Source organism: Melospiza melodia, chromosome 4, assembly GCF_035770615.1.
Source record: "Melospiza melodia melodia isolate bMelMel2 chromosome 4, bMelMel2.pri, whole genome shotgun sequence".
Classification (NCBI taxonomy): domain Eukaryota; kingdom Metazoa; phylum Chordata; class Aves; order Passeriformes; family Passerellidae; genus Melospiza; species Melospiza melodia.
The window spans coordinates 10695918-10718789 of record NC_086197.1 but is presented as its reverse complement, the minus strand read 5'-3'; the positions used below and the strand labels follow the sequence as shown (position 1 = coordinate 10718789).

The window sequence follows — 22872 nt, the reverse complement described above, 5'->3', positions numbered from 1 at the left end:
ACTGCCATTCATCTCTGTCGCTGTGCCTGTCTGTCTGTCTGTCTTTCTCTGCCTGTCTGGTTCTCTCCACTTCCACGCCCTTTGCTGCTCAGATTTTGGCCGTCAGCTGCCACCACCAAATCTTTGCGGTTCCCACAACTCGCAAGCTCGTTTAACCAAACCTTCTGAAAGAGGCAGAAAACATCTCCCCCCACTCTCCTTTCTCCCCCTCTCAAATGCCATCTGGGTAGTAGAGGCCTCCAAATTACGTAGCAAAGGGCTGGAGAAGCACAGTGGCTTCTTTGACATCCTGTGTTGTCACTCCCTTACTGCTGCCATCCCAGAAGTGTCTGCAGTCCTGAGCTCTCCCTGTGTGCGTGTATATGTATGTGTATATGACTTGTTTTCTTTTTGAAAAAACTGCTGCTAAAATTGATGGGGGGGGAGGGTGGATTGAGTTTGCCTCTTTTTTTTTTCTCTTTTTTGTTTTAATCTGGTGGTGTTTTTATCACTGGAATAATTCAGGTAACACACCACGGTGGCCCCAGCTGGAGGAAACCATGTTGAAGCATGGTTGTGAGCAGTAGCAGTGGCAAGTGCTTTATTTTGCGTTTGAAGAACATCAGGAGAGCTGCCCTGGACTCTTCCACAGATTAGGCTTAGATCAACTTGAACTTGATCCTTCCCATGCTTAATCAACAATTTTAGTGCTTGTTTTTCACCCTGTATTGGTGAGAAAGAAGTATTGTATGACTATATAACCACAACCATGTTTGAACAGGGTTATTTTTGGTTTTATTTATGTATATACTTGTCAGAATAATGGGGCCTCTTTTTTTTTTTTTATTTTAATCTCTTTTCTTTAAAATGTTGGTATTTTGAGTGCATTTCCAGAGTTCATAATGTGATTTGCTCTTTAAAAGAGGTGATTTTGGTAACCGCACAACTTTTTCTGTATGGAAATCTATATGAAATATGGACAATCAGAAATAAGTATGTATTTTCTGCAAAAGAAGGGGATAGTAAATGCAAAATACTCCTTCTTCAGTTTACCTGAGTGTTTGAGCTGTTGCTAGCAGTGCTAGCACCATAAGAAGAAGGCAGGTAGTTCCCCCTTTGAAAGACTCTTCATACCACCCAATTTTAAGGATGTACCTCAATATTGTGATTACCACAAAATTATTATACTTGGCTTCTGACATTATGCCAGGCCCATGGAAAAATCAGAATGTATTTTAATGCAGGGAAGACTTAAGAGTAGCATAAAAATTAATTTGCCTTACTGGAAAAATTTAACCACACATATTCTCGTTAATTAAAACAGGAGAAACCAAAGATAAAGAATCCAGGAGAACAAATTTTTAAAAGCTAAATGTGAAAGCAGCAAAAAGAAAGTTAGACAGCCCTATGACTGTAAGACCTGATGCATAAACCGGTCTGGAGTCCTTCTGAGTGAAAATGTTTTAAATGGTGGCCCACAGCATCTCACTGGCTGCCCTAAGGAGTGAATTGTGCTTTTAATTAGAGCAGGCTTGCACATACCCAAAACCTTGCTGGGTTTTAGGGCCTTTAGAGCAGGAGTCCTCTTTTCTTATGTGACTGTAAATTATTGCTATAATAATAGTAAAAGCTAATAGTTGGAACACAAAGAACCACAGACCTTGTCCTGTGTTGGTTCAATAGTAAAAATAAGTATATGGCATCTACATTTCAGTTCAAAGAGCTCTTTTAAAAGCCTATGTGCAGGTTTTCTGACCAGTATTTAATTTTACTTGTCATTTTTCTATCACAGTACTTTGAAGAAAAAACCCACTACAATATTCTGGCATCAACATCTGTGATATATTACAGTTATATTTCATTTTCCTCTTAATTCCAATGTGCTTTTCCACAAAGCTAGTTAAAACACTCAAATTAAAAAGAGCTACCCCAAGCTGATTATTTTTTTCCATTGGCTTGCTAGCCAGGATAAATCATTCCTTTTGCCTAGCAGAAGTTTCTTTTAACTTTCCCTGAACTCTAATAGAGATTGTATCTTTATATGAATCCACAGGAAAATCGCTTGACTTTTTTCTTGACTCTTGATTCCTTATATATCTCTAAATATATTAATGTTAATTAACAATCTCTAAGCACTCTAAGTTAGATGGTCAAAAAGGTGCTTGGGTGAGTTCAAATCCAGCTGGTTCTGCCATCTTAGGCAATTCCCTGAAGCAGTGAAAGATGTTTCTGGCATTTAATTCTCTTTTTTCTCAGACCTACCTTGCTGAGAATGCCCAAGGAATTTTCCAGTGTCGCTGTTCTCCATACACAGGCTGCAGTAACAGAGGGCACAAACCCCTGCATTTCACTCACTCAGTTGTGCTGCAAAAGCTCCTGCTCTTCATGCAAATCACAAGAGCTTTTAGAATTGGTGATACAAGACCTCACTGTGTGCACCATCTTGTACATATTTCGAGAAATTCTAACTCATCCCAGGCTGCACTGCCAGTTGCAATGAAAGTAGTGGAGGTGATGGAAGAAGGGAAAACACACACAAGCATTTTTTACTTGATTTCCTCTTTAACTTGCTCTTCTCCCCCATCTTCTTTTTCCCAGTGATTTTGTCGGAATTTTGCTGAACTCTTGGGCAGCAGACATTTGCAGCAAGGCAGTAGGAAGTTCCCCTCTATCTTATCTAGCAGTAGATTTTCCTCTCTGTCCTCAGCCAGATCCCATCAGTCCAGGGGAAGAGCTGCTCCCCTTTTGTGCAAGGCACTGGGCAGCCTTTCAGCATGGTGATGGTACCAGTCTGCAAACCCAAATGTACAGACCTCCCATCAAATGCACATCCAGTTGTGGGGGCTTTGCTGCTCACCCAGATTTGCAATCAAAGGTAAACACATATAAATTAATTCTACCCTTTTCAATATAGTCAATATAGCACTCTCATTTAGCTCTTGCTTTGCTTCCTCTACATTCTCATGCACCAGCCAGGCAAACACAAGAGGGGTGGTTCTTTTATTATTTCTTCATAGACATCTGGTTTGTAAATGGCTGTGCTCTTACCTTCACTCTCTGATCTGTTCTTTGAGGAGACTGTCTGGCACAAGATGCCAACAAAACCACTTCAGCTTCATGTGTCTCCCTGGGAATCTGCTAAATGGGACCCATTCCTGTCTGCAGCCAGCTGACCAAGCTGTGGGGACTGGAATCAGCTCATGGTCAGCTGATTGATGGCCAAAGAATGTGACTTGGCTCTAATTGCTGTTGCAGAGTAATGGGACATCCCAGCTGGTGGCACCCCAGTTGTTCTGTCCAGCTCCACTTTGAAGCTCTGAGACACCAGCCAGCAGTGCTGCCTGCTGGGCCTTGTCTGAGGGGCTGGGAGAAAATCTCCTTCATCCAAAGCCAGACATCATTATATAAGATGAACAGACATGAAGGCAAAGATGCCTCAGCTGTAAAGAAACACTTGTTAATAGAAAAACATCAAAACAAATTGATGTTTAGAGACAGGGAATTTGAGACTCAAGTGTTTGACCATACTTGAACACAGTAAATCACACAGAGTGAGCATTATGTATCATCTAAACAGTCCCTATCCTTGTTTGGTTTCTTTACCAAAGAATTCATCAAATCAATAATTATTTATTCTTGGAAAGATATGTAGAACAAGAAAACGTTGCTAAGTAGCTTTGTAAGATCTATTCCCAGTCTCCATATGACCACTTCTAATGTTTTCTGATAATGCCTGTGATTGGCATTTCAAATCCCAGAATGACATGTACAGACTTTATTGTATCCCATAATATAATACAGAAATCAATGAGTCTGTAGGCTGGTTTTTTCCTGGGTAATATTCTGCATCAACATTAAATAACTTTCTAATTTAAAAGGCAATGAAAAGACACAGACTGGGAATTAAACACTAGCTGCTGCAAATCTCAGGTGAAAATGGTCCATAACAATCTCTCTGTTTGGGCTGCTGGTATCCCTGGATATCCTCCCTTGAGCAAAGATTAATTATACAAAACTGACAGGGGATGACAGTTCACCTGCAGCCATCCAGAGCCTCTTGCAATCCACAGACCTATTGCTTTGAAACCAAGGTGGGTTGGGTTTTCTCCTGCATGTGCAGTTTCTTTAAGCACCTTCACCAAAGCACAAGATGGCTTATCCATCTTCACACTGTCCCAAAGCCTCTGGGCTTCCCAAAGGATGGGTCCTGGCAACACTGCATGTGGAATCTGTCAGCTGGTAGCCTACCTGACTCCCTCCCCAGGAAAACCTGCTCCTGCTCCAGTGTCTCCCTGGCTCCAGCAGTCCCCAGAGTTGTACTGAGGAGTGGGGATTTTGCTGCAGACCACAGGGCTCCTTCCAACCTTGGCACCCCCAGTGTAATCAGGACTTGTGCAGTACAACAAAGAAGCTCCTGAAGTTTCCTTCTGGACTCATGTGCTTCTGGAACCCTACAAATTCCAAAGGTCTCCCTCCATCTTTCAGCTTGAGGCTGACCAGAGAAACCCCAGAAAGACCCAAAAGAGCACCAAGTTTCACTCTGTTCTTCATTTTTCCTTCTTCCTTGTCCTTTTCCCACACCGTGAAATCCTATCAGCTAATTCAGAAATAATTAACAAATATCTGCAGAAGTGCTCAAACATCCAGTGCAGAGAAGACAAACACAGCCATGGCAGCAGAAGGACATGCCTCTGGGAGTTTGTTTAATTCCTCATCAATCACCAAAATCCTCATAAATCACCAGTCTGCCGTGAAGAAGAAGCCTGTAGATGCCACTCACCCTCTCAGCACCAATGGAGCATTGCAAGGTGTTGGACACAAAATGGCTCAGGGAGTTCATCTCAGAGAAAAGCTCTGTTGCCATTCTCATTTCCAAGGCAGGCTGTGGGATGCCACAAGAAATGGAAAAATCAGTTCTTACACAATGCACATGCACAGTGCACAGTGGATGTTTTGAACAGTCTTTTTCTTCGGTTTTATTTTGACATCAAAATTGGTGTCATGGTCTTAATAGACAAAAACCTGAGCAGGCCAAGTGTGCCAGAGAACATCTCCCAGCTTGCAGCCCTCCACAGCAGCTGTGCTTTCACAACACTGCTGCAGATAAGTCAAGATGATGGATTTATTTGGGTGTTTGGGATGGGACAACCTGGATTTGAAAATATCTGTTACTTGGAATGAAAACCAGATACAGGCCGTGCTCCTTTTGGAAAACATGTCCCACAGGTTTCTCTCACTCTTCCCTCCCAGACAATGAAAAAAAAAGGGAAGAGAGTAATCAACAATATAATTCAGAACATAAATCTCTCTAAAGAGGTGGAGGAAAAGAAGACTGCCTTTTCCAGCACAGTGATAAATACACTGCTGAGTTTGATGTTTAAAAGCCATGTTAACTTTGCCTCAGGAAATGCAGTGAAGCACATTGGACTGCTCAGGAACAGAAATGAGGACAGTGTTGGCATGGATGGTAATAGAAGTGAGGAAAGCTGGAAAGCTGAATTCTCATCTTGCTCTCTCTCCCTCTTGCTCAGTGGCCTGTTCTGCTCCCAAGGTCATCCCCCTCAGGCTGCTCTGGGCTGGGACACACTGATCATCTCCTTTGGGAGCCATTGCCCTGTGAATCAAGAACTGGTCAGATGAAAAGCCAAGTTTAATGAAAAAAAAAGTTTATCACACATGGCTGCTGGCAGAGGCATTCAAATCAGCAAAACCTCTCTTCTCTTACTCAAACAGAAGATCCTGAGAGTCTCTCCACCTGTAAAACAAAAAGCCCTGCACACATGTAGCCTTTGAACATTTATTTTCATGGTTCAATTCATCTTTAGCACCTTCTCATCCAGATGTTCTAGGGCTTCTTCTGGCTGTCTGTCCCACAGAACTCAAATGATGAAGTGCAGGCCAGCTGCACCTGCCTGTCTGAGTCAGACCAGTGGCTGCACCTGAAGATGAGCACTACATCTCTGATTGTGGTTAGTATCTGCTGCTTTCTCAGGAGCCTCCCAGGTTTGATTACCCTAAGACTTGATTTCCCAAAGCTAATGAGAAGGATTATTAAAACATCCTGAAAATTAAGAATAATTTGCATATATATACTTTACCAATTGTTCTGCTTTTCTGAAAGTTGTGGGGAAAAAATAGAGCTTTTAGCTGTGTGAAAAAGCAGCCCTTTCATTACTTGTCCTCTAATTGTCAATCTAGGGTAATCTGCATAACCAAATAAAAGCAATTGACTTTCCTTATATTTGCCTTAAGCACTTGGAGCCATAAGACTTCTGTCTGACAATTTTTGGATATATATATATATATATATATATATATATATATATATATATATATATATAATTAATTTATAAGCTATTCAAATTTGTATGATTTGCATATTAGAAGCTAATTAGTAAAGCAAGCTTCAGAATTTCAAAATCTTAGAATCCATAGGAAATGAAGGGGAAAAAACTGATAGCTGCAGGACTCATTTGCTTAAGAAGTTACCTTGCCCTTATTAACTGTATTCAAAACAGGCTTTTGTTGCACAGGGATATGGTAATGCTTCCCCTGAGGTCTGAGATCATGTGGAATCAGTGAAGTATAAATGCATATATATTGCATTTGGATGAGCTGACTCTTGGTGTTTCTTGGCCCCCATGAGTTAATGCAGGCAGAAATGTAATGGCAAACCCCATTGCAGATGTTGCATTTTCCCCAGTTGCCCCCCTTGCAACAAATGAAATTTTAACCCCCTCCCTGCTGCAGGAGAGCTCAGTCTCCTCTGCAGAGCTGAGTATCAGCATTTTATATTGCACTGGAACACCTCAGAGCTTTTTCCAGGGAAATCCACAAGGTGTTCACTATTTGCCCCAGTAAAGGCAGCGTCACATCCCTCAATTCCCAGTTTTCCTGTAAGATGGTGCCCTTTTCTAATAGGCATTAAATTATCAAAAAAACCCTCCAGTCCTTCACCCAGATTACAGCTATAGAGAGGCTCGATTTTTTTGTTTCCAAAAGCCCCTTGTAACATTTTTCTCTGTTTTAAAATAGAAAGAATTTTATTGAAATAATCAAGATTCAAGACATATGCTTAAGTAAAGTAAAAGCAGTTTAATCTGGCATTGATTTTTTTTTCTCAGTTATATATGATTTATAATGAAAATGTAAACCAAATTAAAATGTGTGAGGACAAAATGTGAGATTTCAACCTTACATTTCTGAAATGCCTGTTTCAGAATTGGCATGTGTCTACAGAACATTTGACTTTCAGCATCAGCATTCTTCTAACAGAAAATATTTTTGCAGGGGGAAAAAAAATGAATTTTGGCTAGTTTTGTTCAAAATGTTCCCAGAAATTTTCAAATACTTCCTTACTTAAAGGAAGATGGCACAGTTTGAGAAGCTTTTCTGATTTGTTCTTGGGGAAAATATTTTGGGGGGGTTTTTTGTTTGTTTGTTTGTTTTTTCCTGCTAATAATTTGAATTCACTGTAAGGTTGTGGGAATTTACAATTATGCCATCTGCAATCCAGTAGTATTCCCTGTCAGAGAAGTTCCAGATACATTTCTGCCTGGCCTCATAATAACCTCAGAGACTTTTGGCGGCTGGTGGGTTATCTCCAGGGCTCTTGTGATTAAAGCCTCAGACAGCAGTGGCAGACAGATGGCTCTGGAAGGGGCTGTGGGGGCTGTGGTAACTCCCCAGTGCCATGGCAGAATATTACCTGCCAGCAGTCAGGTTGATTTGAAGCCCTGACTTTTTCCAGCTCTCCACAAAGACTTGTGCAACTCAGCCTCCTGAGGTCACTTCAGATTTTTGACACTACAAATACAAGAGTGTCTTCTTTTACCATGTCTCTATGGCACAGATAACTTCTAAACCTCTTTTTTTTTCCCATACCTTGGAAAATTCTTGTTCTTGAAACTCAAAACCTTGGAGATCCCATCTCAGTGTTAGCACATGGGAAGGAAACATCTCCAGAAGAGCAGTGGGGTTTCTCATTGCCAAATGTGTGCTTTTAATTCCCCTCCACATCTTACCTATGGCTTTAATGAGTTAATTTCCTCAAAACATCTCTTGCCACACTTCATCTTGTGTCCAAAGTCACAGATGCAGCATGGCTGAAGTAGGACCCTTGGAAGAGACCTAAAGACCTTGATCTAAAAAAGGCCGATATCCTACAAATGTAAAGGAACTACACAACACTTCAGCCAGCTCAGGAAGCTCTGCAGAGCAGGTTCTCAGAGGCACCTTTCCTGCAGGGAGGAGAAAAAAGCAAGAAGTGAACATGTGTCACCCCCTTCCTCATGGGACAAAGCTGATGGACCAAATATCAAGTTTCCAACAGATATGGCATCTTCGTGGATAACTTTTCATTCTCCAAATTCAACATCAAGGAAATATCTTAGCAGACATCCAACACCAGCAAACAGCTGCTCTCAGTGGGCTTCTAGAAGCTTCATCCATGAGCCACAGTTTCCTCAGTGGAGAAAGGCCATTACAGATTGCTAGTCACAAAAGGCAGCATAAGCATCTGACCACTCATTCTCCTGAGAAATGTGGAGCTACTCTGTCATATTGTGGTGCCAGCATCTCAAACACACATTTCCTCTCATCTCTTCCAACCTATCAGGCATAACTGGGAGGCTGCAGCTGTACCTCTGCATTGACTGATACAACTCCAGTGAAGCAATTATAACGCTGTGCATTCAGCTGCTCAAATGCTCTCCACAATACAAAGGTTGAATTATCTCTTGCAAAAAAGAGATTCCTCCCTATGAATGGAAGTGTTGGTAGAAAGTAAAAAGCTATCAGCAAGGAAGTTTGCTCCTCAAACATCAGGGAAAAGATCAGTTTGGACTTCCTAGCAAAGGCTAGATCCACTTCAAGGGAGTTGAACTCATCTTCAGTGTGTCCTGTGGTGTAAAAGAATTGCTGCCATCAGCAATGGGAATGCTGCCTGCCTGTCCTGTCATCAACAGCTCCTGAACAGCTACTGACACTTACCCAGCAGAGGAGGAGCCTCCATGGTTATATGGATTAAACACATACTGTACAGGCCTAATGAAGCTGCCTTTTAGGCATTTCCAGGGGCTGCTTCTCTGCAAAGCCATTACAGTTGTCAGCAAACCAGCCAAAAGGAGCTCAAACCTCCCAACATGGTCCTCTGTCTCCAGTGTTCCACAAGGATGAGGTGGGATTAATATCTCTTCTCTGGAATTTCCTACTGACTCTTTCATTTGAATCTGCCTATTAACACACTCTCCTGTTTTCTTCCAAATCTTTATCCATAAGATATTCTAAGCCATGGATATTTCAGGGAACTTTGATACTACTGTGAATATACAAAGCCTTTTTGCTCATGTTTTTCCTGCTGTCTTTACAGATCTGAAAAGCCACATCATCCCTTCTCAGAATTTCAGAATGGATTGCATTACAGTATAAATATCCCACTATATTTACTCTGTTACATATTGCTCTTGAAAGATTGAGAATGGTTCCTTAGGAGTGCAAATTTTATCCTCTCCTAGCTTCCAAAGCACAACCCATTAGAAACTTTTTCAGACACCAGGTTTGATTTGTGAGACATCATGGAAGTTCAACAGGACCTGGAGGGGTTGTGTTCCTCACAAGCAGTTCCCAGTAAACCTCACTATCCCCTACCCAGACAGAGCAGGATTACCAGGAACACAGCTCCCTTATCCAGTGCTGTGGCCTCTGAGATTTTAAGTATCTCTCCACTGAATAAAGCTGGCTTCTTTCCCAGAGACTTCCTTACCTGGGATCCTGACTTCATGATGGGCACAAGCTTTGACTTCCTCTTTTGTGCCTGTAGGGGCTCTAAGAATGCTCACAGGTTTGCAGCAATTTATCTGCCTAAAAAGCTGGTGTTCTAGTACACTCTGAATATGAATGAGATGTATGCAGGCAACAATATTCTGAGGAGGTTTTCAGACATGTTGCAGGGATCACTCAGTCTTTATCCTACTGAATTTTACTTGGGCTTCTAGAACCTTCTCTTTCTTAGACTCTTCTGCTTCTTAACATCTGTGTTGCCTTTTTAAATATAGTGGCATAAAAAGAAAGAAAAAAATTACCCAAACAGTTCTCATTGCACTCATCCCCCTGAGTGTCTTTACACAGGTGCATCCTGCCTCAGATATTTCTTTTCCCAGTCAGCCTGCAGGTTCCCTTCTGTATCACTCTAAATATGACCTTGTACTTGTGATTTATCCTTCAGATCCCTTTTCTCTGTGAGAGAAACTGCTCAGAACATCACCTCAGACTGATGTCCCTGCTGTGGCCCTTTCCCATTCAGTATGTTCATGTTACTCATGCGCCAGAGAAGGGCAGGACAGAAGTCTTGTCTTGAAGTTTCTTTGCAGGTTAAACCCCCATGCAGCAGCAGGGAACACAGCCAAGAGTGCTTCCTGCTCAGTGGTGTAGCTTCTCCAAAAGCTCTTCCAGAGACATCAAACAGATGAGGGTTTGTTTTTCCACATTGTTCTGAGATTTGTAGAAATGAAATCCTGTCTACTTCAGATGGGCAATAGACACTGGCTTTAATTACTTGTCACCATGCTTCCATCCCTGGGAACTGATGTGACCACTGCATTCTCAGGTGCCAGTTGCCTGTCCTTGTCCTAAAATTTGCATTCCACATCACTGGCAAGGCTGAAGATTCTTGGATTATCTAGCAGTAGCTCTCTCAGCTTTAGGGCTTGGAATGGCCACACTGGAAAGTTCCAGTAATGGATTCTCAGATTCCTGTGCTCAGGTCCATGGGGTGCCCCTTTGGCACAGCTGGTAGGACTTGTCTCCTTTCTGAAACCTTTGGGGATATCCAAAAGTGTATTCAGGAGCCCAAAGGTGGGGGTTGATTTCCCCCTCATGAACTCACACAAGCACAGCAGGAACCTCAGCCCACAGTGCCACAGTTTGTACAAATCCCACCTGCCAGCATCAGCAGAACCTTCCCTGTGCTGCTTTTGAGCCTCTACCACAGACAGTGATATAATTTGGTTCATTTTTGACCACAACTTAAAACACAGCCCAGTTAGCTCAGGGAATAGAAGAAGAAATGACAGTGAAAGCACAATATCCCACAGCACCTCAAAAGGCTTCTTCAGCCTGTCAGTCACAGATGCACAAACACCATCAGCCAGGAATGATGGAGAATCCAGAAAATTTTCAGTTATTTTGAAGGACATTTGTACCTTCTACCAGGAATGCAGCAAGCAGCAGAATAAGGGTCCTTCCACTGTGAGAAAAGGTGATTTGCACAACTAGAAAGAGGAAGGGGGATGGGACTTTGCTGGAAAGATGTTTGCCTAGCAACACAAAATCAAAATCTATGCCTGACCTGTAAGAAATGTCTCTATGGGCACTGCTGCTTCATTTGGTATTCAAGCCAACTTTTGCCTGTATGTGATCTGAAAACACAAGAGCAAACATGTGAAAGAGGAGAATGAAAGCTGACACTACCAAACCAATGAGTTAACCCAAATTGTTAAATGAGCTGGTGTACCTTGGGTTTTTAATTGTTCTTATCTGCCCATATCACCAAACTAGGCTGTGCATCCAAACTACAGGGGTTTTTTTAGGTAATACAATGCCAGTTTGATTACTGCAGCATCCTTGGAGAGCAGGAGCATGCTGCAGGAGACCTCCATGGCACTAGAGGGGAATTCTGACACTGGCAGAAACACATCAATTCCCACTTTGCTAAAGTAGCAGACTGGTTTGGCACATGGTAGAGGTTAGGCCTGAAGGATTATGTTACTATTGAACTGAAGGACTCCTAATAAAGACAGTTTCATTTAATTTACAATTCTGCTTCTTACACCTAAGGATACTTGCAGCCTTGGGTATATTTTAGAATTGCTCTCAGTATTGGAAATGGCCCCAGAGGTTAATCAAGGAATATCAAGCAGAGTGTCTACAGCAATTTGACTCTTCCAGGCGTGGCCAGGGCTGGGCTCAGCTCAGCCTGGCCTCCAAAAACAGATCCACTGAGTGCCTAGGGCTCTGCTGTGAGGTGGGTAAAGGCAGAGTGAGCTAATTAGCTGCACCAACCCACATTCACAGCTGGTGCTGGGTGTTGCAGGGCTGCCAAGAGCCAGTTAGACTCTCCCAACCCAGAACTGTGTGAAAGGGAATGGGAATATACAAACAGAAAGTGTTGCTTTAGCTCTGGGATGTTATGGGTTTGCAAATCAGATGGATGCACTGGAAGCTGGCTGGTCCCTGTGCAGACATGGCCTGGATCTGAGCTGGAGAGCCAAATCAGCCCCTGTATTGAACTCATTTACCAGTACAGTACCTCCACTGCCAGGGTGTCCAGCACTCAGGAGACACTGGGTGTGACTCACATGTGCTGGTAGTGGAGAGAGCTTACATCAAATTCAGAGGCAGTTGTACCCACTTCTGCCTTGGCCAGCCTTGATCCTGGGCATCCTAGGGAATAAGCCCAGCCTCTTGTGCATTTCTTTCAAATCCCCTTTTGCCCTCTTCTGCCATTTTGTTGCTCCTGTGTTAGCCAAGACCTAGTTTACTAGGGCTCTTGATTGGAGACTTATTACAGCTTATTTCTGTCTGCCTTTCTTTAAAGCCAGCTGAACATACCCAATGCTCTTCCTCTATGGTAAGACCGAAAATACAGACCACCCTCCCAGCTTCTGTGACACTCTTTCTAACACACTCCTTTTTTCTCTTCTCCGTGATCACAAGTTCTCTCTCCAAGCCCAGCCTAGTTATTTGTGCATGAAGCTGCCATGTCATGTATTGGTGTGAGTCTGGTGTTCACATGAGCTGTGAATATGCTGCACATGTGTATCTCTTGTGCATCCTGAGCTTTCCTTTGGTCAAGTTAACTGTTGTTCTGCCTTCTAATGAACCACCAAGAGAGAACTGGACCTGGTAAGATTTCTTGTTAGCCACAATGTCCCTGTGTCACTGTCAATGTGACACTGAATGAGTTTGCAGTGTGACTTCACGTCCAAGCTTCCAGAAAAGAAAGAGTTGGGCCTCTGAAGCTCCTCTTCAGTGAGGTGATTCATTATAACACTTGAGTTTGTATTTTGCACAAAAAAAGAGTAACTGGTGCAATGGAGCACAAAACTCTGCTGCCTTGGTGTGTGAAGCAGGCCCCACACCACCCCCAGAGAGCTCCAGTTTCTGGATTGCCCCTCTGCAGAACCTCCCTCCTCTGGCAAGGATTTGCCTTCAAAAAGCTGGATGAAAGCCAGGAGGAAGTGAGCAGGGCTACTCAAGCATCAGCTAATCTACAGCCACCTAGTTTGAAAATTACTGTAATCTTCTAAGGCATGGCTGAGTTTTTGGCTAAGTGGTTTGATGCCAGTAAGTTGCACATTTGCGTCAGGGAGGGATTTGTTCTATTTTATCTGCTGCTGAGACTTTGCCTGCTCCAGGACACTAGAAGGGCAGAGATAAACTTCTGCCTACAGTAGCTGCCTCCTCTCAGCAAGGAAGGACAAAGGAATACTAAAACCTCTGTCCAGACCCATGTCCCAACTTGCTGCCACCTAAAGAGCCAAGCCAACCAGAAGAACAGCAGGTAGAATAAGAAAACTCTGGTTTTTTAGTCACAACCACAGCATGATTGCTGTCCATACAACCTCTAGATTGGTACCTCAGCTCTGTTTTAGATGGTATAGAGCTTGGCTTCTACAGGACTGGAAGAGGTATTTGACCTTACAGTGATCCCTCTGGGACTGTAGCACTGAGAGTATTCAGTGCCAGTGATTTTTGATTCCTTGGAGGCCACATGCCCTCCTTCACCTCAGAGCAATTCCCTCCAATCTGCTGAAGCCCACAGCCTGATGTCCAAGTAATCAAACCAGGATGATGTGAGGTGTAGGGAGCACTCAGGCTTTTTGTAACACAGCCTGTTTCCCTAATATTTTCACCCAGTTACTCCATGGTTAGCCAGCGCCAGCCTTTGGTACAGCCTGGAGGAAGTTACCTGGTGACAGACAGAGACAGACAAACTGCAGCTAGGTGCAGTCCTGATCAGTTGTACATGGTGCTGAGCTCTCTGTGTGAGCAGGGGTCACACCCAGCACCCAGCTAGAGCCCCTGCATAGGGACAGGGACAGAGCTGAGCACCAGTCAGCTCAGAAACGGGGGCACACCCAGGTACACATCTGCATCTGGGCATTTCATCCCAGAAACATCTACCCAGGCTACTCCTGTGCCTTGGCTTTTATCAGAAGCAGACAGGCTGCTGCTTTCACTGCCCAGTGACAGGAAATCCAAAGGGTCTGTTCTCTCTTGGTTTACACAGTGGTGAGTAGTTAACAGCAGGGGTGATCTGCACTGTTTCTTCCTCCTAAATGTTGCTCTTTTGGTGTTGTTTAGACTCCAACTGCAGTCTTTGCAGCCTGGGTGGGGACAGAGAGGGGGTTTCCATGCACTGTGCTCACAGCAGGTCAAGTGGCAGGGTGACAGTGTTATCTCCACTGTGACAGGAGGTCACATTCCCACAGTGCTGCTACCGGAAGGCACCAGCTCCACAGGCTTGGCACAGTATTTTAGGGGGTTAATAAACTGGAAAACTTGGCATTTGCTGTGCCCTTGAGCTAGGCAGCAAGTCCTGTGCCAAGGCCAGGTGAGCCTGCTGCTGCAGCAGCCTTCAGATGGATGTTGCCTTCACACATGTGAAGGCTGAGGAACGTCAGAGCTGGTTACAACCCCAGGGGAAAATGCTTAGGGACAAAGCAGATGCTGTGAGAAAAAACAGGCCAGAAGAAAGACTATTTTAAAATACTCCACGCTCGAACAGTAGCAGCGAAGCCAAAATAAAATGTTTTTAAAAAACAGAAGTCAGAGTGCAGACTGTGGGAAATACAAAGGGGTCATGAGAAATGAGAAAGGCCCAGCAGTGGGAGTGAGTGACCAAGGGCCAGCCCACAGGAGCATGGCCACAGCAGCACAGGGACAGCCAGGCTGGCAGCAGTGCCAGTGACACAGCACACACCTTGGGGTACCCCCGTGGGGTTTTGCAGCCAGGGGCAAATCTGGGACCTGCTCCTGTTCCCAGCAGAGCAAGCAGAACCTGGCTGGTGCCTGACACCAGATTCAGCAGAACTGCTGGCTGAACACCCACTGGGGTGAAACACTCAAGGCAGGCCAAAAGGGAAAGTGTCTTTCTCCTCCAGTGCAAGGTCAAAGGGGAATTGCCTCTTTCCAATGTGAGGAGATATATTGGAGGGTATGAACATATCCTATCCCTAATCAGAAAGCCCAGACAAACTGAGGGGAGAGGCTGATGGCCTTGAGAGGCCCCCTAGAGCAGCCTCACCACCATTGGAGACAGGGCAGGCCGGAGCAGCCTCGGCTGTCCCTGGGGTGAAGGGAGTGGGAGCCCAGGGAGCAGTGGCAGGACAAGGAACAGTGCAGTGAACCCTCGGCGTAGGCTCCTCTGTGGCCCAGGGCCCCGGTTGCTCTCGTGCTGTTGTAACTCCTGCCTCTGTGCCAATGGCTTCCAGAACGCAGAGGAAAACTCTCGCATCTCAATCACCTTCTTCCGACTCTTCCGTGTGATGCGCCTCGTGAAGCTCCTGAGCCGAGGGGAGGGCATCCGGACCCTGCTGTGGACCTTCATCAAGTCCTTCCAGGTATTCCTTCACTTTTCTCTAAGAAAGGCCCCTTTTGGTTTCCCTCGCTGGCCTCTCAGGGAGAGGTTTCACCCCAGTGCCTGAGCTCAAAGGTGCCTGGGGAGAGGTGGCACAAATGAGTCAGGCAAATGGAACTCACAGAGAGTGACTGCCTGGGTGTGAGTTTCATCTTTAAAGCATGAGGAATTGCTTGAGACCCTCCTGAACAGCCTTAATAGTTCAGTTCAACTCAATTACTGCCTGTCTGTAACCCTTCTATCTCATCTTTTTCTTTTTTTTTTCCTTATTTGAGCTGTGTTTCATATGTGTAACTCTAAGTGAAATACACAGCTATGGGGGGAAGGCCTGTGTCTCAATTAAGTTTCCTTTAAGCCTTGTTTTGAGGATTTCCAGGGAGTATTAGAGGTGTGTGGCCTCCATACTTTCATCCAGGAAGAATTCACCTTTTTAGCCCTACTCTTTTGAGCTGGTAACAATGCCAAGTTATTAAATTGCTGCTGCTTTTTTTTTCCCTGGAGACAGGTTGCATTTCAGTGGTAGGTAAAGTTCCAGAGTAGATAGGAGGAAGTGAAGAATAGCAGACTGGATAAGAATCATCACCTTTGGAGGAAAACAAAGGTTATTGTTATAGTTTGTAATAGTATATTGTTAAAGTTATTTGCAGGAAAAAACCTAGCCACATAAAGTAAAATGATAGAGATGAAGCATGGCATATTCCTGCATCCTAAAATGACCTGGATTTACTGGACCAGCACAACCTGGATGTTAGCTGGGGCTTATCCAAAGGAATCAGCAGGGAAACACAGCACAGGAACACAAATGGTGGTCTAAACATGAGCAAATATGCAGAACACACCACTGGGCAAAAGCATGAAAGAGTAACTTGTGCAAAAGCATGAAAGAGTAACACACGAGCCTTGAAACGGTACATACACAGCCCTCAGACTGAGGCTGTAAATGGTCAATAGCTTTGGTAGTGACTCAAATGGAAAAGGAACTGACCTATACTTTAAAACTTAAACCTTCCCAGGGCCAACACAAGCTGGAACCAAAGCCTGCAGTGCTGCAGCTCATTGCAACTTCTGTCTCTTTTCAGCAGAAGCAGCACACGTGCACACCAGGGACCAGCACGGAGTTATTCCAGTGCAGCTCTCAGTGGTCCCAGTAGTCAGCCCACCGGGCTGATGGAAAGGACTCATTTTGCCCAGTCCTTGACTGCCAGGGGACCTAACCCTGCACAGCAGGTTTCTGGCACATCCACACCACAGTGACTTTTTCCATTGCTTGCAGAGCTGCCAACTTCCAGGTTGTTATCTGAGCAGTGCCACTGGGAACCATTCTGTTTGCATGCGTAGGAATGAGATTCCCTTGGCACAGCTCAGCCAGCCCTGGTGCAGGGCACAGAGTCACACTTTCCAGCTCCTGCCTCTCCTCCCCTTGCCCTGTGCCCCTGAAGCCTCTTTGGCAATAGCTTGCCCTGAGCTGAACTTGTCACAGCCCATGGCTGGAGAGGAGGAGATGGATGGGAAAGGAGCACCTGGACCTTCCCTGCAGTGACCTCCAGGCCTCTTCAGCTGCAGAGTCAGGCAGGGTTGTAGGGTGGTGGGAGAAAGGATGGAGGGAGGGATCTTCCACAGCAGGGGAGGGGGAAAAACCAGGCAGCATTGCAAGCAAGTGCCTTTTCCCTTGAAAGCCTTTAGCCATTTATAACATGGAATTCTCTGCTCCAAGCTCCTCCTCTTGCAACTACCGGGAGGCTCCTTTGGCAGCTAAGAATAGCCCCTGTGCCGCTCCCACCGTCAGAATGTGGGATCCCAGCAGACTTTGGCACGGGCTCCTCAGTGTCCCCACATGCTTCCAGGAAGCATCTCTGCTCACACAGGGCAGCCCAACAAGCAAGGAACCCATGGAGTGAGATCCCATGGTCGCCTCCACGTGCCCTGGGCATGGCATGAAGCGCTGACGTAGGAGCTGGGGCACCGGTCAGAGCGGTGGGAAAATGCTCGGCGGGGTTTCCTGCTGTCTGCAGAGACAGAAACAGGGTCAGCCTGGGGAGTGGGAGGAGGAGGAGGAAGTGAGAGGGTGCTGAGGGCACAGCAGGGCCGTGGGAATGACAAGGACAAAGTGGGAACGCCAAGGAAGGACAGAGCCAGAGAGGACAGAGACAGAAATGGAGAATACGGGAAGCTGAAGGAGCCATGGGGAACAGGGGGCAGGGATGAGCAGGAAGGTGCGTTAGTAAGTAGAACAGAAAGAGCAGAACATGAAAAGGAAGTGAAGGGGCAGACAGGACAGAAGACACTTTCCCATCCCCATATGGATGGGGAAAACAGCAGTACTGTCAGAAAACAGTTAAGGTTATATACCTTAGAAGTACTGTTAAGGTTATACAGCTGTCTGGACACTACCCCAGGAGCTCTTGGGTATTGTGTGTATCAAGTCCCAGCTAAATCATCACAAAATGTTTGGAGCCCAGTTCTGAGCTGGTGGTCTCTTCAGTGGCATTGTGAGGTAAACATACCAATTTGTCTGGCTCCCTAAAAAGCCAGAGGAATCTGTCCTGAGATTCAAGGTGATGATTACAGACATTGTCTACAGGATTTGATTATTTTTTGCCATTTTGATGATATTCTGATCTCTTTGAAATTATTTATGCAGATCTTTTCAAATTTCCATGGTGGCCAGTGAAAATATTCCCTCATTTTTTCCTGCGGGATTCAGTTGTGTTGAATTTAGGATTACAGAAGGGCTTGGGTTGGAAGGGACCTTAAAGATCACCTAGTTCCAACCACTCTGCCATGGGCAGAGACACCTTCCACAGGTTGTTCAGAGCTCCACCCAGCCTGGCCTTGAACAGGGATGGGGCAGCCACAGCTTCTCTGGGCAACCTGTTCATGTCTCACCAACCCATATAGTAAATAATTTCTTCCTAATATTTAATCTAAACCTGCCCTCTTTCAGTATAAAACCATTGCCCCTTCTCCTATCACTGCATGCCATTTAAAAAAATCCCTCTATGTCTTTATTGTAGGCCCCCTTTAGGTATTGGAAGGTGTCTTCCTGGAGCCTTCTCTTCTCCAGGTTGAACAACCCCAACTCTCTCAGCCTGTCTCCATAGCAGAGGTGCTGCAGCCCTCTGATAATGTTGTAGGCTTGTTATATTCTGTGAAATTGGATGTTCAAAATCTAGATGAGGGACTGTGCTCACATTTTCAGAGTGAATGTGTCCACCCATTTCCTCTGAATCAAATTCTGGAAGCCTCTGCTCTGAGTGCTAGATATTTCAAAAGATTCCTGCTCAAAAGCCTGAGCCCGTGAAGTCCCAAACCCTTGATTCCTGTCAGTGGTCAAGGAAACCAGGAGCACTCAGCACTTGGCTGACTCCACTGACCCCTTCCCTGGGAGGCAGCTCTGCTTATCAGGGCTCTGCATGTCCTCTCCAGCAGCTGATCACTGACACTTGGTGAATGGCACACACCATCAGGGACACCTAACACCCAACAGGAAAGTGCTGATGCTGCTTTAGCTACTTAGGGTGGTACCAGCCATTGCAGCAGAAGCCTTGAATTAAGATTCCAGCAGCTGTAGCATCTTTTATTTCACCATTCTGGATGCAGGGAAATATCACACTGCCATTAGTGCCAGAGTAGTGCTGGCTGTGAGAGCTTTCTCCTCCTGGTAAGCAGGTGTAGACACTGGTTTTCCCTCTTTCCTGGCTCGGTCAAGGGCGGGGGTGACGGGAAGGCAGCGGAGCTCCATCCGTGCATCCATGCATCCATCCCCCATGGCTCAGAGCCGAGCCGGCTGGGCTGGGCTGGGCTGGGCTGGGCGGGCAAGCCAAGCGCGGGCTTGCAGAGGCATCTAGTGGCTACTGCCCGCACTACAGAGCCACGCTGGGACAGCCGCGCCCCGTCCCAAAGCCAGCCGCACGAACCAGGCACAGACACAGCCCTCTCTTTTCTTCTTTCGTTTCCAGGCTCTCCCCTACGTGGCTCTTTTGATAGTGATGTTGTTCTTCATCTACGCTGTGATTGGGATGCAGGTAAGTGAGGCTTAAAGAGCTCGGGTGTGTCTGTGTTTTACTAGAGCATGGGAACAGGATTACAGGGTAACCAGATCAGTGTGTGGTTGTGGGGGCTTACAGCAATGTTCTCACACAGTAAGGTGAGATGGAAGCTAACCTTGGCTGGAGAACATTGTCTGACTGGGTACCTCCAACATGATCCAGAAAAAAAAGCAAGCAAATAAAAGAATTGACCCATTTAAGGGCACAACACAATATGCAAACAGTAAAAGGACCATGCCTGCCCTCCACATTCTTGAAGGAATATCCACATAGATTTACTGCCTTTCTTGTTGGTGAAAAACAGTTTTTTAAGTGGGCTTATGGCCATGCTGCACTGAGCAAACCAAAATATTCTCTTGCATCTCTCTCACACTGGCACAACTTCCACTGAGTTGTAAAGAGCAGCTTTTGATCTACACCCATGAAGGGAAATATGGGATCAGACCCAATGTACCAACACTTACATCAACACAACATCTTACTCAGTTTGCAAAATGTGCTTGGAATCATCCTGAGCATTCACCTGTGCAGGGAACTGATGTTGCACAGACACCATTGAAGATAACACAAGATACAGACACAGCCTGTGACAGTCCCAGCCTCATTTGCTGTGCTGCTTTTCAAGCTAAGCTTCACTTTCCCCTTCCATGTTAATCAAAGTTCTCAGACAAGTCAGCCATCCGGGATCAGAGGCCACAGTATGGAAAGGCATGGCATAATTGCTTCCAGAGGTCTGCAAACATGACAGGCTTCTTGGTTTCACAATGGCAACAGAATTTGTAATGAAATTCATCTGACCTCTGTGATCTTGTTTTGTTTCCTGTTATTATAATCACATGTTTTCACAAACTCCCTGCCCCACCATGAAAGATAAAATTAATGTTTTCTTGACTTATCACAGGTTATCTCAATAGCCCCAGTAATCACAGCTGTCATTTACTCTGCTAAGCTCATACTGTAAACTTGCCAGTTTTGCCTTTAATACCTAAGATGGCCAAGATCTTACAAATTACCTGTGCTATACAGAAAATCACTTCAGAGTATTAAGCTGGTATTACATCACTGTACAAAGCATTATAAGGGACTTCCAAGCACCCACAAAGATGGGGTCTATAGTGGTCGGGGCACTGCCAGGGCCAGATGCTTTATTCTGTAATTCTACTCCTTTTTCTTTCAGCTAGTTCTAAGTTACCTATTTAACCTTTGGCTTACTTTCAAGCCTCTGTTTAAATCATCTCAGCAGCCTGAAGATCATACATCTGCTTTTCACATTGATCTAGATTACTAGGTTGCTTTGTGCCTTCATGTCTTCCAATAAGAAAACCAACTTTTTAAATTTTCCCTGTTTGCCCAGAGCCCACAGACCTGTGATTATCACTTTTTGTCCAAATGGCATCTCGGACATTTTGTGTGCAGCTCTCTTGAACGTGCTGACACACAGAGTTCCCTCCCACACAGGGGCACATAGGAAGGAAAATCATCCCTCACTCCATTAAGCAGCTACCATGAAAGACTGGATGTCCCAGAACTGATAAAAACATCAGAATTTCCCATGTAAAGGAAACCTACTACTTTATGCCAGCTACTGCCACAACCTGGAGCGTAACAACATTCAAGCCTCACTACCTAACGTGCTCAAGTGGAAAACATCCAGGTTGATGCTGATGGATGGAGCTGCTCTAGGATGGCCCAGGAGGCACAGATTGGAGAGGCTGTGAGGGAGGAACCCCCACTTGCAGCTCCTCCCAGGTGCCTAATGCAAAACACCCACAGCAGCTGCTGCCTCCTGTGTGAGGGAAGCTGTAGGGTGGATCATGGGGAGCTCCCTTATCTACATTTGCCTGAAGTGATAAATATGGGCTGCTTCAGCTCAAGCTCGGTGCAATGGGGCAGTCAGAGCTGCCTGTGGCGTGGGGCTGGCCAGGCAGAAGTTCCCCTGCATCCATGAGGAACCCCTGAGGAAAACTGCCATGTGCTGATCCTCCCTGCTGCCTGGCAAAGCCATCCCACCATTGTCCCTGTGCTCCTCTCCGTGTCACTGTTTCTCGGGGGTGCTAATTATCAGTGACATTTCCTTGAAAATAAGCTGGGTGTTCCCTCAGAGCTGCTCTGTTCCTGCTGCTTGTTTCGGCTACAGAGAGATTACAGCTCTCAGCCCCCGAGATCTCCGCCACGTTGTTATCAGTGGGGAATAAATATTCCTGACTGTGCTGTGTAGAGACCTTTCTGCCACACAAGGTTTGTTTAAGCTCTCAGTCCCACTGCCTGAAAGTACCACAGCTCTCCAAGATTTTTTAAAGAAGCCTGAAACTGCTGCACTGGGGGCTTCACACCCAAAGACAGGGCCCCTAAGAAGGTTTGATGATGGCTGCAGGCTTGGTTGATGCGGCACGGGAGGAAGCTCTAGGGCATCCTTGTCTGGGCAGATCTGGTCATCATCTTCATGCTGCTGCAATCTGGGAGGACCCCAGAAACACCTGCTGGAGACAGACATGACTATAGAAGGGCAGGCATTTGGACAATTGCAGACCCAAGGCAATGTATTTACATTGGTTTTGTGAAGGTCCAAGGCCCCCCACAGAGATGGAAGCTCAAGGCTTTGCAGCTGCTGGTCCTTTGCTATCATTTTGTCCTGACAATGACAGATAAGCAATGAAGGAAGGAGCCTTTTCTTCTCTGTTACTGATTTATTTCAGCTGGACTCCCTCCCCAATTGAGTGCCTGTTAAAACAAGGCCCCACATCATGTATTCAGTGTCTGAATAAGGAAGGACACCTTGTTTTGACACAAGATGCTTCTTATTGCAGAATTCGTGCTTTTCTGGTTATAAAGCAGAAGCCAGAGAAGCGACAACAATTTGAAAGACACAGAAAAAATTCTTTTAATAGAAGAGCAGATTCCATTAAATATCAGAGTCAGGGTGAGGCCAAGAGCCCCAGGTGACAAGAGGTTTGGGGATTTTGCAGGGTTAATCTGAAAAGACCTCTGCTTTCTGCCAGGTGTTTGGTAAAATTGCGCTGAATGACACCACCGAAATCAACCGCAACAATAACTTCCAGACCTTCCCCCAGGCAGTGCTGCTGCTTTTCAGGTGGGTACACGACAGCTCTGCCTTGTGTCAGCCTGGGAGCACCATTCCTCTGCTCTCGGGCACAGATTATCTCCTCCTGCCGTGTCATGTTCCCGAGGTGAGTGGTAACATGT

The 22872-nt window shown here is 45.4% G+C and overlaps 1 protein-coding gene across 19 annotated transcripts in view; it reads left to right on the top strand.

Moving 5' to 3' along the window:
• CACNA1C (calcium voltage-gated channel subunit alpha1 C) overlaps positions 1–22872 on the top strand; it is a 450530-nt gene that overhangs the window by 403762 nt on the left and 23896 nt on the right. For 15 of the 19 annotated variants that reach the window (XM_063153847.1, XM_063153843.1, XM_063153842.1 and 12 more), the window contains 4 exons: positions 12575–12607; positions 15474–15602; positions 19579–19644; positions 22668–22759. In XM_063153847.1, coding sequence (XP_063009917.1) covers positions 12575–12607; positions 15474–15602; positions 19579–19644; positions 22668–22759 — 320 coding nt within the window. The remainder of the gene's footprint in view (positions 1–12574; positions 12608–15473; positions 15603–19578; positions 19645–22667; positions 22760–22872) is intronic. The other 4 variants (XM_063153852.1, XM_063153853.1, XM_063153861.1 and 1 more) reach the window with 1 other exon arrangement.